This window comes from Enoplosus armatus, chromosome 2 (assembly GCF_043641665.1).
Source record: "Enoplosus armatus isolate fEnoArm2 chromosome 2, fEnoArm2.hap1, whole genome shotgun sequence".
Lineage (NCBI taxonomy): Eukaryota > Metazoa > Chordata > Actinopteri > Centrarchiformes > Enoplosidae > Enoplosus > Enoplosus armatus.
In genome coordinates this window covers 15,051,529-15,066,986 of record NC_092181.1, presented here as the reverse complement: position 1 = coordinate 15,066,986, position 15,458 = coordinate 15,051,529, and the positions used below count along the sequence as shown (strand labels likewise).

General features: G+C 40.5%; 1 protein-coding gene across 12 annotated transcripts in view; it reads left to right on the top strand.

Moving 5' to 3' along the window:
- Positions 1–13,416, top strand: part of camk2d2 (calcium/calmodulin-dependent protein kinase (CaM kinase) II delta 2) — a 31,970-nt gene extending 18,554 nt beyond the window's left edge. The window contains exons 4-21 of one of the 12 annotated variants that reach the window (XM_070916943.1): positions 192–246; positions 1,597–1,662; positions 2,291–2,363; positions 4,053–4,155; positions 4,327–4,410; positions 4,689–4,783; positions 4,886–5,008; positions 5,265–5,348; positions 5,628–5,670; positions 6,856–6,896; positions 7,909–7,968; positions 9,347–9,391; positions 9,861–9,909; positions 10,432–10,530; positions 11,055–11,075; positions 11,461–11,536; positions 11,639–11,733; positions 13,184–13,416. In XM_070916943.1, the coding sequence (XP_070773044.1) occupies positions 192–246; positions 1,597–1,662; positions 2,291–2,363; positions 4,053–4,155; positions 4,327–4,410; positions 4,689–4,783; positions 4,886–5,008; positions 5,265–5,348; positions 5,628–5,670; positions 6,856–6,896; positions 7,909–7,968; positions 9,347–9,391; positions 9,861–9,909; positions 10,432–10,530; positions 11,055–11,075; positions 11,461–11,536; positions 11,639–11,733; positions 13,184–13,416 (1,445 nt within the window). Of the gene's footprint in view, positions 1–191; positions 247–1,596; positions 1,663–2,290; positions 2,364–4,052; positions 4,156–4,326; positions 4,411–4,688; positions 4,784–4,885; positions 5,009–5,264; positions 5,349–5,627; positions 5,685–6,855; positions 6,897–7,908; positions 7,969–8,149; positions 8,210–9,346; positions 9,392–9,842; positions 9,910–10,431; positions 10,531–11,054; positions 11,076–11,460; positions 11,537–11,638; positions 11,734–13,183 lie in introns of all 12 variants that reach the window. The other 11 variants (XM_070916968.1, XM_070916958.1, XM_070916951.1 and 8 more) reach the window with 11 other exon arrangements.
- Positions 13,417–15,458: the final 2,042 nt, after the last annotated feature.

Here is a 15,458-nt window from a genome sequence, read left to right as displayed (position 1 = left end):
ATTACCATTGTATTTCTGACATACATGACAACTAACAACTCTAACTCTGAGGCACAGCAGCACAAAGGAAAAAGTAAATAATGAGTATTGAGTTATTGACTGCTTTCTGTTTCATTTGTTTTTTTCTTCTGTCTCTTTTCCTTTCCTGTCCTGCGTTTGTGTTTTGCGGTTTTGTTAAATCTCCTCTACAGTACGACTCCATGACAGCATATCAGAAGAGGGTTTCCACTATCTGGTGTTTGATCTGTGAGTAACAGACTTTCACACGCACGTTCTCTGTCAATTGTGACCGCCCTACATGTTTTGACTTGTTTCCTTTCTAACTTGAATATTTGCATAAAACTATCCTTAGTTCTTGTAAAGCTGGATTGCGTTGCACCGACTTCGTCACCCATTACTAAGTCCTTTCCAACTACCAGCTGCTTCAAATTTGTGATTGTGACACAATTCTTAGCTAGTAAAGTACTTCAGAATCAGAATCAGAAACTGTTTATTGCCAAGTAACATACATTACAAGGAATTTGCTGTGGTCTGAAGGTGCTATTGTTTTGATAACAAATAAGTAGAACATAAAAGCTAAAATAAGAATAAGAATAAAAATAAAAATAAGATAAGATAAATAACAACAGTGCAGTGACCAGAATAAAGTAAAGTGTCCAGATAAAGTGTCCAGTAGGGGGTGGGTGCGTTAATGTAACGCAGTGGGGACACTTTAGTAATCTGTTAATTGGTTGCTAACAAGGAAACAAGGACGTCGTAGTTATTATTTTGTTTTGTTTATGTTTACATACATGAAAAGATATGTGTGTTTAACAGTTAACCTAGAGTATTTATGCAGTTTGGAGTGAATGGGATATACTGTATCATATTAAGCTAACCTAACCGATGCTATTTAGCCAAGTTACCGTTCGTCATTTTGTAATTTAAACTGTATCGTGTTGTTTATGTGAAATGTAATTTAAAACCTTCCAGGTTTACACCAGCATTTTGTATCAGGTCAGATGTGTCGACCATATTTCATATTAGCTACCTCTTTTACTCTTCAACAGGTCAGCAAGCCAATGTTTTGTCACTTAGCTAGCTTAGTTAGCTACACTACACCGGGCAGTTACTTTAGTGGAAATATAACAACTAATCCCTGCACAAGAACTAGCTTGTGTGGTCCACTTAGCAAATCCTAACTAGGCTAAGTTTGAACTCATGAAGAGCTGGTACAACAGGCTCCTGACCTATATGCCCTCTTCAGATCTGCGCCCATACAGACCTAATTAGGATATGCACACAGGTTTAAACACAATATGTGCAAAACTCAAGCAAAGAAACATGTGTAGCATATTCACATCTTCCTGCACATTCCCATAAAAGCTTACATTGTACACAGACACACATGTAAAACATTAATACATACAAGTATATTGCTTTAGCTCATTTTTATGGATGTTATAACTTTGCGGTGTGTTTAAGGATGTCTATAAATACATGAGGCATGTGTGTATGATCGAGTACAGTTGAAAAACAATGAATGATTGTGTTTCAGTCACCGTTACAGAGAGACAGAAACATGTGCACTATAATGTTTTTGCTGTCTCTCCACAGGGTGACAGGAGGAGAGCTGTTCGAGGATATCGTAGCCAGGGAGTACTACAGTGAGGCTGATGCCAGGTAACACGCACCCACTCACACACAAACACACACACACACACACACACACACACACACACACACACACACACACACACACACACACACACACTGCTGAGCACAGCAGCCATTATGCATCTCTGTCTGTTCCACATTCACTGTTTCACATATGGTTGTCTCAGAGGTGTGATACAGCTGCCTTGTCTCTGAGGCATCTCAAAAAGAGTTATTTATAAAGGTGATTAACGACATATAGCCTGCGGTATTAATCATACACAGCCTACCTTACACTGCCAGCTTTATGTTGAAACCCTGCCTCCCCAGAGAAAGCGAGAGAAAGGGGGAGATAGTGTCCGTGTATCTGTGTTTTCTTGTCATAGACACTGCATAGCTTTGGTTTGTCTATATAATGTATTAATAAATCTTGTGAAAAATGACTTACCTTCATGTGGCTTAATGTCATCCGTCAAGAAAACAGCATCACACATAAGTCTAATGAGAGGGACATATGATACATTGTTATGGGATTGTTTCTTCTTCTCTTCCCCTCATCCTCTCTTCTCTGTCATTCTTTCTTTTCTTTTCTTCTTTTCTCCTTTCATTTGTTCCATCACAATCCTGCACTTGTTCATTACTCTCCTGCCATCAGCCACTGCATACAGCAGATCCTCGAGAGTGTCCATCACTGCCATGTTAATGGGATCGTCCACAGGGATCTGAAGGTTTGTATGACCGCAGCCTCGGCTGCAGCCGTGTTCAGTCCTGACTCAGAGACAGATGGCAACACTCAGAAAGACCCAGTGACTCCCCTCATAATCCTTACCCTTTGAATCCACACACTTTGCTTTTTTTACAGTCTGTTTAATGAAATGAAACTGAAAACGATGATTGTTTTATCATGTGCAGGGAAACATGCCATCATAAAGATTTTTTAATTGTCACATTATTCCACTCTTCCTTGTAGTGGCCTCTAAAAGCTTTGAGCATAAATCTGATTTGACGTTGACCTCAGCTTAGAAATGGGCTGCAATTGTGGTGTACAGGAATAAGATTCAAAACTACCGGCCTGGCTCTACAATCTGCCTTTTTACATTGCCACATTAGAATCTTGTTGAGTAGATATTCTGGGCTTAATACCCGTCCTGCCAATGTCAAGAAAAGGATCCTCCCCTAATACTATCCCTGATGTTACAGAGAGCACACTAGCATCCCTGTGTGTGTGTGTGTGTGTGTGTGTGTGTGTGTGTGTGTGTGTGTGTGTGTGTGTGTGTGTGTGGCGGTGGGGGGGGGGGTTGCAGGAATAGGAGCAATCACAAGCCTGAACCTCAGGAATGATCAGAATTTGCATAATTATGTAAAAAATTATGTTGAGATGTGAAAGATTTTCCATGGTCATGAATATTCTAATGGTAGTCTGTATTCTCATAACCTCCCAAGAGCGTTTTTATGTGGAGGAAAAAAGGGATGAGAAGAAGCACGGAAGCACTCTTGACTATGTTCAAATGGATTGTGAACATGTAACTATACCGAAGGAAAATAATGAGAGAAAAAAAGTCAGGCTAACAATGATGGTTTATGAGATTTCCAATCTGTCAACTTTATTAGGGGAGATGTCCTTTGCTGAAGTGATTTTAAGCTTTTAGATGCTTCATAATCAGGAGGATTTATTCATCATTATGTAAATGATTATGTTGATGTGTCCAGTTGTCAGTTAGTGTCCTGTTGAGTCATATGTCTGCCATAAACTAACTGCTCACAGGCTGTCTGTGTTTAGAGTCTCTAAATGTTAGGAAATGTATTATTCATGAGCGCACACTATCTAACTGGCCTTAGGTTAGCAAAGACCTTTCTGCACCTGTGTCCGTGTGTGTGTGTGTGTGTGTGTGTGTGTGTGTACACATGTGCTTGCATATACTTATGATTGTGCTAATCTGTGTTAGTGTGTTTGGCGTTACCCATATGTGGCTGAGTCACTTGTTGTTTACACCCACGTCTCCTGTTACACCACACCTCCCTCCTGTATCCTTCTCCCTGCAGTGTGCACTTTGTTCCCACTCATGGATTTTAATGGTGAATTGGTGTTACTGTGGACGAGCGCATCATGTCTGCTACCAATTCACTCTCTCAGAATCCATGAGGCTGAGGGAACAAGTCCACAGCTCCAGTGTGGAAAATGTCCGTTGTCACGTAGAGATTTGGTCCCGTGCACATTTATGTTTCTCTGTCATTTATGTGGCAGAAAGGGAGTTGCCTCAGACACTGATTTAAGAGCAGTTTAGCATTGTAGACCCCTAATGGTTTGAATTAGGATTTGGTTTGGCTAATCTGATCTTAGATCTGTGTCTGTGGGCGGCTTGTTCCCAGAGCGTGTGACCTCTCACCTCTAACCTGTTTGACTCCGCCCCCCCCAGCCTGAGAACCTTCTATTGGCCAGTAAGCTGAAGGGGGCGGCGGTCAAGTTGGCTGACTTTGGGCTGGCTATCGAGGTGCAGGGGGACCAGCAGGCATGGTTTGGTGAGTATTCATCCATCCATTTTTCAACCTGAATCAGTTGGTCAATCAAGCAACCAACCAATCAGTCGATCAATCACTCATTTAGGTAGCTGAGAAACAGCCCAGTCACTGAAGTGCCCACTCCTGCCTACCATTCCACATCTCCTCCCTCCCTCCATATCACTCCTCCAGGTTTTGCCGGCACCCCGGGATACTTGTCTCCGGAGGTTCTGAGGAAAGACCCATATGGGAAACCAGTGGACATGTGGGCCTGTGGTAAATAACGTTCAAATTCTCACACTGCAACTGTTTGAATGAACTTGACGCTGGAGCTAAAGCCTCAGTCTATGGCTTTGTCTGACCTGGTCAGGTGTGTAAAGAGGAGTGTTCTGCACCAACACTGCACCTTCAGGTTGTTTCAAGTGTTTTGTGCAGTGTTAAATGAGTGAATTTTATTTTGTCAGGGAATAATGTAGGTTATATGACTACACAGTACTACAGTATATTGATATTTTCCGTTAACATGCTTAACTTGCCATGTCGCTTCCTTCCAGGTGTGATTTTATACATCCTACTGGTGGGCTACCCTCCCTTCTGGGATGAGGACCAGCACCGCCTTTACCAACAAATCAAGGCCGGGGCCTATGATGTAAGCATTCACACACATACAGTACAAACTAAGGCAAGTTTGAACGAATGAAAGCTAACATGTAATTTGTTTGAATTAATTCAAACGCTGTTTTTTTGACAGTTCCCGTCCCCAGAGTGGGACACTGTAACTCCTGAGGCCAAAGATCTGATTAACAAGATGCTAACCATCAACCCCAGTAAACGCATCACTGCCGCAGAGGCCCTCAAACACCCCTGGATCTGCGTATGTGGCACACACACAAACAAAGAGAGATGTAGAAACACACACATAAACAGACATACAGATGAAGAAACTGAAATATAGACCCTCACACTAATAATGATAAACCATTATTGGTAACAGAATGCCTTAGTAGCATCACTCATGGCACACAACTGTCCACAGTCTCTTTGCCCACACATGCACATCCATACATTCCTCCCATCCATTGTTCCCATTCTGTCCTAATCCTCTAAATCCTTTCATCTTCTTCCTCCAGCAACGGTCCACTGTAGCTTCCATGATGCACAGGCAGGAGACTGTGGAGTGCCTGAAGAAATTCAACGCCAGGAGGAAACTCAAGGTGAGGCGTCTGGCAATTCGTCATGTTTCTATTTATGTAGAACAATCCATCCAGCCATCTTTCTCTCCTTCTCAGGGTAACTTAGAAATGATGACTTGTTCTCTAAAACCTTCAAGTTGCCCTTTTGCTGTGCTCCTCTTTCCTGCCGTAACCTTATAATCAATCTTCCTATTTCTGTCTCTTCCTTCCTTCCTTCCTTCCTTCCTTCCTTCCTTCCTTCCTTCCTTTCTTCCTTCCATCATCATTACGTCCTTCTTTCCTTCTTTTCTATCACTACAGGGAGCCATATTGACCACTTTGCTGGTCACAAGAAACTTCTCAGGTATGTCTCTCTCAGCCTGGTATCCAAGACCTAGTTTCCTGAACATATTGTAGAAACATTCATCTTAAAAAAACAGGAGGCTGGAAATGCTTCTTAGCCTTTAATATTGGAGGTAGTTTGGTTAGGTGCTCTATGAAAAATGCATCTTCTAGTCCTGAGGAAAACAGATCAGAGGCACTACAAAGTAGGTAAAAATGTGCAGTTAATCTTTAACGTTAAAAGGGGCTTTTTAACTCTGTTAAAACTCTGTTCTCTATAGAACAAAGATGATCTTGGCACAAAGGTGTCACTGGTAAACAGTCATCTCCCTTTGTCCCTCTAGCTGTTGCTCTTTCACTCTATCTCTATTTTGCGCTCTATCACACCTTTTTGCATGCGTTTCCTTTGACCTATCTCTATTTTCTCAGGCTCTTACTGGCCTGCTTTCTCTCTTCATTCTACAGTAAAATGCATTAGTGCATTTGTGTCTCTTTTTATTCATCATTTTCTTCCTTTTTTCAATTTTCTTTCCTTCTTTTGTTTGGATTGTGGTTTCCATTTGAGGTAAGATTTTTGGAATGACAGGGAAATATGTGGGGGTTGGGCCCAACTAAATAGTTACTTACTCATCTAATAGCCAATCACATATGCATGAAGATGAGGTGTTTGGTATTCACAAGAACGACATTGAAATTCACGCTTGCAAAAGGGCCAATATGAGATCAGAATGAAATGTGGACAAGGATACAGCATGCATTTTGAAATGCAATCTAGTGTTTGGATTCTTTTTATACCATGAGAAATATAGTGGGAGAGGAGTGGTGGGATTGTATGTGTGGGTGCTAGTGGTTAAGTGCATGTGTATGTGTGCAAATGTCTGTTTAAGAATGCTGTCTGAGTCTGCTAGAGATAGGTAGATTTTCCCTTTCATCACCTGCTAAATACACCCCCAATGAAGCACCTGCCCTTCAGCCCTTCACATGTGAATTAGTATGTAGTAGGAGAACAACCCTGCAAAAATGACAATGCCATTCTAAGCATCTGTTGCACTGCATTATGGATCTTCCAGTCGGATTTTGCACCTGGAGTTTGAAGATAAGCACAGTTGACTGATATGCTTGCTGCATGTTAGTGTATAGCCGCAGGCTCAGGACTCTGTTTGTGAACTCTCGTGCTGAAGTGTTGTCTCCTTCTTTCCTTCTACAGCAGCCAAGAGTTTGCTCAACAAGAAGCAAGATGGCGTTAAGGTGAGTTGCTTTGCACAGTGAAGACAGTGCTTTGTTTGCATTAGTCTGTTGGAACGTTCAGTGTCTGAGGAGCCTTCTGGATAATTATTATGCATTGTGCACTTAACAGCATCATCATTCAGGGACAGTCACTCCAAGCAGTGGGCAACGGTTGTTATATTCTTGTGACACATTGATTATATGTGTTATATAATTAACTAGTTTTAACATCCTTTTCTGGTCTTTTTAGTGTCTCTTCCGGCCTGTGTTTCCTGAATAGAATCATATTTTCCATAGTCACTTAATCTTTACCGTAGAGCCCCTCATGTGCTCTATCCTTGTTTCTCTGTGTGTTTGGGGTCCAATCTTAAATTAACACTTGATGCAGAGGTGCATGTGCACATGTGTGTGTGTGTGCATATCTGCATGTACATACAATGTTGAGAATTTTGTGTGACTGACTAATTCTGTGTGCCTGTTTTACATATAAGTGAGTGTTGATTTGAGATTGGACCTCTGCATACATTGTTTGAATCAGTGTCACTGTGTTTGGGTCTTACTCAGGCCTACAGTATGTCACGCTATGAGATCCATTCCAGGGAGTTAATCCCTCATCCATGTGACCCCCATCCAATACAAATGAAAACAAAAAGTAGTCCTCAAGAGAGTCAAAATTTAAGTGATTACATATCTACATTCATATGGATAGACGGGAAAAGTTTGAAGTTGGAAGAGGGTCTGTTGGCATAGTTTTCTATTTTCCTATTTTATTATTTCTATTTTATATCTAGTTTTGAAGTTTTGAATTCAATCAAATCAATACATCTACTTCCCTGCCTCATAAACACAGATTTCATAAAGAGGTCTTGGTTGTTAAAAATGTAACACTCAGTAACATCAGATCTTTGGGACACATGAGTTGGGATGATCTCTTTGGAATGGACCGTAGCCAGAGTGTGTGTGTGTGTGCACATGTGTGTGTGTCTGAAAAGTGTGTATGTGTATCATGTCCCCTTTACACTGCCCCCTGCAGGTCAACAACAAAGCCAACACAGTGACCAGTCCTAAAGACACTGGCCCTGCCCCTGCGCTGGTATACACACAACCTCACCTACACCTGCACCTTCATCCACAAAACCTCTTCACCTTCCCACCTCACACAACCCCACTGTGGAGGAGGTAGAGGTTCACCCTTTCACACGGGATCAGATCATTTCCTGTTTGAATATCATCCTTACTTGATAAGATTAATTTCTTAACCAGGTGTATAAGAGTATAGAAAATATAATGGGGTGAAACAGATGTGTAGCTCAACGTTGCTATCCCTGAATGAAGTAGTGTGTGAGCGCTTTTCTGGCTGTGCAGCATATTTGATACAACTAACCATGAAAGATAAACTACTCAGAATTCAGATTGATGTATTCATTCATTTGTCTGAATTATCAGAGAGTGCATGGGGCATATAGAGCCTTGCCTTTGGATGGATTGCTGGATCTGTATATTGTTAATGTTGGGCTGAAACAAATTTGAATTGGGCTTTGACTCGTGCATTTTTAAATCTGTAGTTAGGGGCAACCTCTACCTCAAACCCCCCTCTCCTTGCCCCCATTTCCTCTGCAAGAACCCCTCCTCTCTCCTTTCTCTTTACACACCTACACCATGCGTGTGCTCCTCTCATGTCATGAAATGTACTTTAGTGCTGTATTTGATGGTGAAATTCTTCACAAGGATGGATTATTTAGGGTTTGCTGCTCATATAACTTGTCTGTGCATGACTGGAGAGTGGGGATGTCGGCTCCTTAGGCTCATTATTATGCTACATTCCCAAGTGATTTGGCTGTCACTCATTGGCTTGTGCATGGTGTCTGCTGACTGGCTGTCTACGTCAGGCCCCATGACTGCTGCTCTGCATGATGTCAAAGGCTTTCTGTCCCCCCATTTGCTGTCAAGAAGATTACGCATGAACACAGGCACATGGCATCCCTCCTTTTTCTTTCCATCATCATGCACACACACTCCCACACAAACACACAGATTCAGGCTGCTGATGTTATAATCTACTGTAATCAGGGCGAGTGATTAGAAGGACTGAGCTGGTCATCAGGATCGATTCCACTAAAGCCCAGACATCTGATTACAAAGGCAGGACATTGTTGAGGAAAGCAGACACAAGAAAGACATTGGGCAAGAATCCGATGCAGGAAGGGAGATAAAATCATGAAGAAAGAAAAACAAGTGGGCATGGCCAGTGGAAGGGTTAATTTTTTATTTGATGTCTGATACAATCAGACAAGTAGAATTATAGGTATGTATTGACAGACAGACAGACAGACAGACAGATAGATAGATAGATAGATAGATAGATAGATAGATACAATTCTGAAAATACACACAAACACATTTCCTTTAACAGTTTCTGTGCCATCATTCTTATTTCTTCCCACAAGTTCTCTGTCATTTGTTCTCTTTAGGAACCACAGACAACTGTGATCCACAACCCTGTAGATGGAAATAAGGTATTACAACAAAACTACCATTTTCATTGTTAGTTGCATTCATTAGTTTACTTTAGGCCTTTTCCTTTTACCATTACAATCAATAGCAATAGTATCTACCTTCACCAACTGTAAAAAGCCCTTATCTTGTACTGTTATATAATCAACTGTTAATAAATTGTGTTCATCGGGGCATCCTGGTGGCCTATGGGTTTAAGACCCTAACCATGTAATCCCAACATCCCTGATTTAAGCCCTGCCAGGGATCTTACATATCATCCCTCCTCTCCCTCCTCTTGCTTCCTGTCAGCTATATTGCAATAAAGAAATACGGGCAAAAATGGCCCCAAAATACTTATTATAGCAAAATCAGGGCTTCATTTTAAACTTTTTTTCCCCATTCACTGTTATTTCAAACATGAAATGTACTATATCATTATCGATACATGTATTACATATACAAAATCTGTAGGTTGTCATTCTTTGTCAGGAGTCCATTGAGAGTGCCAACACCACCATAGAGGATGAGGATGTAAAAGGTAAGGAAACTTGTATTTTTGTCTGGTTTACCTACTTACAGTTCTCACCTACTCTGTGAGGTTGCAACAGTTGAATTCCAATCAGACTGATCACTCCTTTGTATGTTTTTCTTCATTCTCTTTTGCAACGCAGTAAAAATGCAAATCAAGTTAACAACTGAAACCCCCCTTTTTGGCTGTCAACTCTTGCAAAATGCAGTCCGCCCCGTTCTTTTTCTGTCCTACCCTCCCTCGCATCCTCGAGTTTCTCCCATCTTATGTCTGAGGTTAATGCTGAAATTGGTTAACACTGCTTGCTTTTACTTCCTTTTTTTATGTTTCCAGTATTACTAAATGTTTTTTGCTTTCTATTTTTTTCTTCCCGTTTTTCTGGTTTGTTGAAAATATCTTTTTTCCCCCCATAACTCCTTTCCTGCCTTTGCCCATACATACGTACGCCTCAAACAACCCTTATCTTTGTTACATCCCCAACCCAACACACACGCTTGACACCCAATTACACACCCATCCATCCTCTGACAGCCCTTCGCCTGGGCAGCTTAGTGAGCGGCATCTTGAGCTCTAAGAGCCGTTCCTCTCAGATGTCTGACTCAAGACAGAGTCCCACCTCCTCAGTTCAGAGTAAGTCCCTCCGCAGTGGGGGAGATGCCCTCTTTTGTTCCCCACCTGTTACCCAGTCATCACTGGAGGAAAGTGATCTCTCTGTGTAAAGTGCCTCAAATCCTGTGTTCCTTATCATTTCCTTGGTTTGTATAACTGGGTGTTTGTTACTGTCTATGGTTTGAGATTATTGGTCCTTATACTTCACCGACTATCCCTTCACCAGTGAAATAAAACCTCTGTTTATGACCCCGAAATATCTGCTCCAATTTATTCTTCTGTATTTGAATTGAAGAAGATGCTCTCCTGCTGTATATTTGTGTCTTGTAGATGCTCTTCTCACTCCTCTATTTGCCTTCTTTTCTGACCCAAACATTGACTCACGCGAAAAAAAAGCTGACTCACATACACACTCATGTACACACACAGTGTTGTAGCTTATGGTTGTGAAGATAATGGCGCTAAAGCACTGATTTATATACTTCTTTACTATTTAACATGTCTTTTTGTTGCACAAATTAAGTAATTTTTTTAATATCCCCCAGCCTGCACCAATAACAATAAAGGTAACTGTCAACATTACTTAGTTAAAACTGCTTTTGTAGCAAATACTTGCATCTGAGCATTGGTTTGTCTTTGTTCATTTTGAGCTTTGTTGGGTGAAAGGAATCGTGTCATCCTGCATTTTCCTGCCTGATGTCATTATTAGTAATGGGAGGCTTTCTTGTTGCTGTTATTCAGATAGGAAATGACAAAAATGTTGTGAAAAACTTTTTTTGAGTGCCTTCCATTTCTAATAACTTTGAAATCCTGCTAATTTGTAGACTAGAACCCATTTGAAGCTGATTTGATGTCAGATTTCCTTGCTTTATTTGCTTGAAATACAATACCTACTAGCAATTTTTACATCCATCTGTGTGGTTGATGATGTTTTGTGATCTTGTGTTGTAGCCCGCAAACAGGAAATTATCAAAGTCACTGAGCAGTTGATTGAGTCTATCAACAATGGAGACTTTGAGGCCTATGCGTAAGTTTCTTTCTCTCTGTATTTGTTCAGTAACTTCTAACTGGCTGTACTGATTTGCTTACTTCCTTTGCTGATTCTGTTTTCTTTTTTTTGGTGTAACAGGAAGATTTGTGATCCTGGTCTAACTTCCTTTGAGCCTGAGGCCCTGGGCAACTTGGTGGAAGGGCATGACTTCCATCGCTTTTACTTTGAGAATGGTGAGTTCAAAAACATTCATCATGACTTTGGCGAAAAACTTTGAAATTTTAGCAGCATCATCAGGGCAGCCTGAAACTGTCACATTTTACAAAATAGATAAATAAAATAGCTAATTAGAGTAGAGTACCAATGGAAGAGGGAACTTGTCACAATGTGAAATGCTTGCCACTGTTGTCCAGGGCAGTTGAAATTTGTTGTAGCCGTGGGTCTGGGGTTGCTCCAAAAGGTGCAAGTAGCCAGCTGGCTCTATATTAAAACTAGACTCAGCCCTTCAAGGATTGTGTATTCTCCAGCTGCTCTGGAGAAGATTAATGATAAACATGCTTGCTTACATTGGCATGATGTGTTGAATGATCTGATGTGTGAGTTGTTTGCTCTGAAGCACCGTGGGGAAAACTTCCTGTTTAATTTTCAGTGAGGAGAGAACATCTTTGTTCAATTTAATTTCCTGGCAAACAGTTACATTTCAACTATGAAACCAAAATCAAAAAAAGTAACCAAAAAAGTACTCTATTTTTAAGTGAGGTTTTGTCCCACAATGTAACTTGCAGGCAACACCATATGCAGTAACAGACAATGTAATTACAATATCTCACACATTACAGCAACTTCCCTCCTGCAAGAGCCACATATATATAGATATATATATGCATGAGAATAATGAGCCAAAAAGCAGCAGCTGTGGAGGTAGGTCACAAGCGTAATCAGTTGTTTGGAAGCAGGTGTGCAGCAGATAACTTAGCAGGCAGGTGATGTAGAGCCAGACCTCGAAACCCAACACAACAAAAGGAGTATTGAGCTATATGAGCTACATTTATGTTTGCTATGAGCTAAGTCATACTGTTTGAATTGTCCGATTTCAACCTATAATACTAATTTAAATGTAAAGAAAAGCAGAGCAGCTTACACTTTGCATTGAGATATGTTTGCCTTTATATCAGTGAAATAAGAAGCATGTTGTTTGTATGAGAGAGAGAGAGAGAGAGAGAGAGAGAGAGAGTACGTTGTGTATTAGTGGGTATGGGCTAAATAGTGTGTTCTGTATCAATATTTAGTCCTTGCAGTTTACAGTTCATGTTTGCTGGTAAACTACAAGGTCATGGCTGTGATTATGGACTAACCTTGGAGCAAAAAATCACTAATGAAGAATGACTGCTATAAATGGCAGAATGTCCTCAGTCTGGGTAAAAATAGATAATAGATATGTCCTAGAAACCTCAATCACTTGGCAAGCCTGTGCTTGTCCACTATCCAACGTCAACTTATGGAGACTTTTAGCTCCTCATATTTTCAGTTACCATTCCTTATAAGGTAGGATGTGTGTAGGGTGTTTTGTTAGTCATGCAGCTGTATTAGAATTTCCCAAACCATCCTCACCCATTATGTTAATTTAATGTGATACCAAGTGACATTTGCTCCCTGTCATATGCCATTTTTTCTCCTTTCCAGCCCTGTCCAAAGGGAATAAGCCGGTGCACACCATCCTCTTGAACCCACATGTGCACCTAATTGGGGAAAATGCGGCATGTATTGCCTATATTCGACTGACTCAGTACATGGATGGCAGTGGATTGCCCCGCACCATGCAGTCTGAGGAGACCCGCGTGTGGCACCGTCGCGACGGCAAGTGGCAGAACATCCACTTCCACCGCTCCGGCTCGCCCAGCATCCCCTCCCAGTAAGAAACACACAGCAGATACCTTGATTAAAGAGAAACAGGAGCCAAAGTTTAGTTTTTGCTAACCTCCAGTGGTTTAACTTCTCACCTTGCTACAGTGATGTAGGTGTGCTCCAACCAAAACTTTCAACCAGAGAGGGCAGTGAAATACTACTTTTCAGACTGGTGTTAATTTACTCTCTGAAGTAGACCAACCAAAAGGGAGTTGACGGTCACTAAACCCCTAAGTTTCTTAAGGCTTCTCATTTCTAGCTGACAAGCGTAGATTTTGTCAGCTAGGATGACGACAGATTTTATCAAGTGTAGCTAGCTAGCTGAAGCTAACGCAAAGCACTAACTAACACTAAAACTCTGGAGTTGGCTGAAAACCCAGTCTCCAGCTGATTATTTTGTTGTTTCCAGCTGACTCATTTTAAAAGGAGAACCTGTAATAGGGTTTTAAATATTTACTTGATGGCTGCATACATGATATGATGCTTTTGCCATAGAGAGGCGAAAAGAAAAATAGACAGCAGCAACCTCCAAACTCACGAGATACGTATTAAGCACACCGACAGACAGGTGTGACCTGTCACATCAATGACAGCTCTTTTATGCTGAGCATTAGCTGAGATCGCCAAACTTGAAGGTGAACAAATATGAATCATGAAAGCGTAACAAAAGTGAAAAGAGAGTAAGCTAGATGTTTATCAAGCACAGTCTGTACACACCCACACATTCCAGAGACGAGGTCTTATTAGGAAAATAATTGAAACACCCATATGGGTGGACCATAGATGTGTGAGTAATGCCAGTAAGCCAGCAAGCTCTTACATGTCCTAACATCTACTGTGAGAAAATGTCTACTAGTCTTTTCTCAGCAAACATTTTCAGTGCTCTGTGTACTCTGTTAGTATACATTCACATTTATGTTCTCTCTCGCTCTCTTTGCAGTTAATGGAATATCAACATGTGGTCAAAAAAATGAAAAAAAAAAAAAATCCCATCAGCAAATCCAGTAGGGCAGTCAACTAGCCAACCCATGACTGCTCTCTGACCTTTGACCCTTCTGTAAGGACATGACATCGCACAGGACACAAGTATTAATACATTTTACTGTTATGGCATTTTATTAATGGACATCATTCGAAACCACCACCGGGTGGCTGCACACAGTATTTGGACATTATGAAACATGAAGCATATTGACAACATTTTTTTTGTTTGTTTTTTAAGATGTTTTGGTATGCATTTTAAATATGAATAGAGATGTTTAAAAATCTACTACTGTAACCTCTCCCAGAAATTAGTTCTGTATTTTTATGTGTATTTATGTGTGTGCAATACTAAAACATTTGGAAGGTCAGAATGTTAAAATTGAGCTTGCTTTTAGTTCTGGTGATGTATATACATTGTGATTGTTGATAAAAACAAAAACAAACATTGAAATTGCTATTCTTGCTATCAGAGGAATTAAGAGTTTACGTAAAATCCAGTTTATGAGCTACATTTATGTTTGCTATGAGCTAAGTCATACTGTTTGAATTGTCCGATTTCAACCTATAATACTAATTTAAATGTAAAGAAAAGCAGAGCAGCTTACACTTTGCATTGAGATATGTTTGCCTTTATATCAGTGAAATAAGAAATAAAAGAATGTAGCATATATGTAATATATGAAAATTCAAGACTATTGTGTAGTGCATGGGGGGAATATTGTAAGTAAGATCATATGAAACTATAATATCTTCTGTTTGATTTGTGAATCACTGACTTGTTTTTTTGCATTTGTTAATGTTGTGCATCAATCCTGTCCCAAATGTCTCTAATGTCCTCCAGTATCATGGAACCGTTGTGAAAACAATAACACAGTTATGGTTAACATCCAGCGTAAATATCAAAACCTCATATCGTAGAGGAGGAAAAGTAAACTCCCGGTTGCTGAAGCACCCCTTACATTTTGTATAAAAATGAGAAGAAAACAAACTAATTTTTCATAATGTTTGTACTTGTATTGTATGACTGTATGTAGGGTTTCTGTTGTCATTTTATTCTTGTCATTTCCAG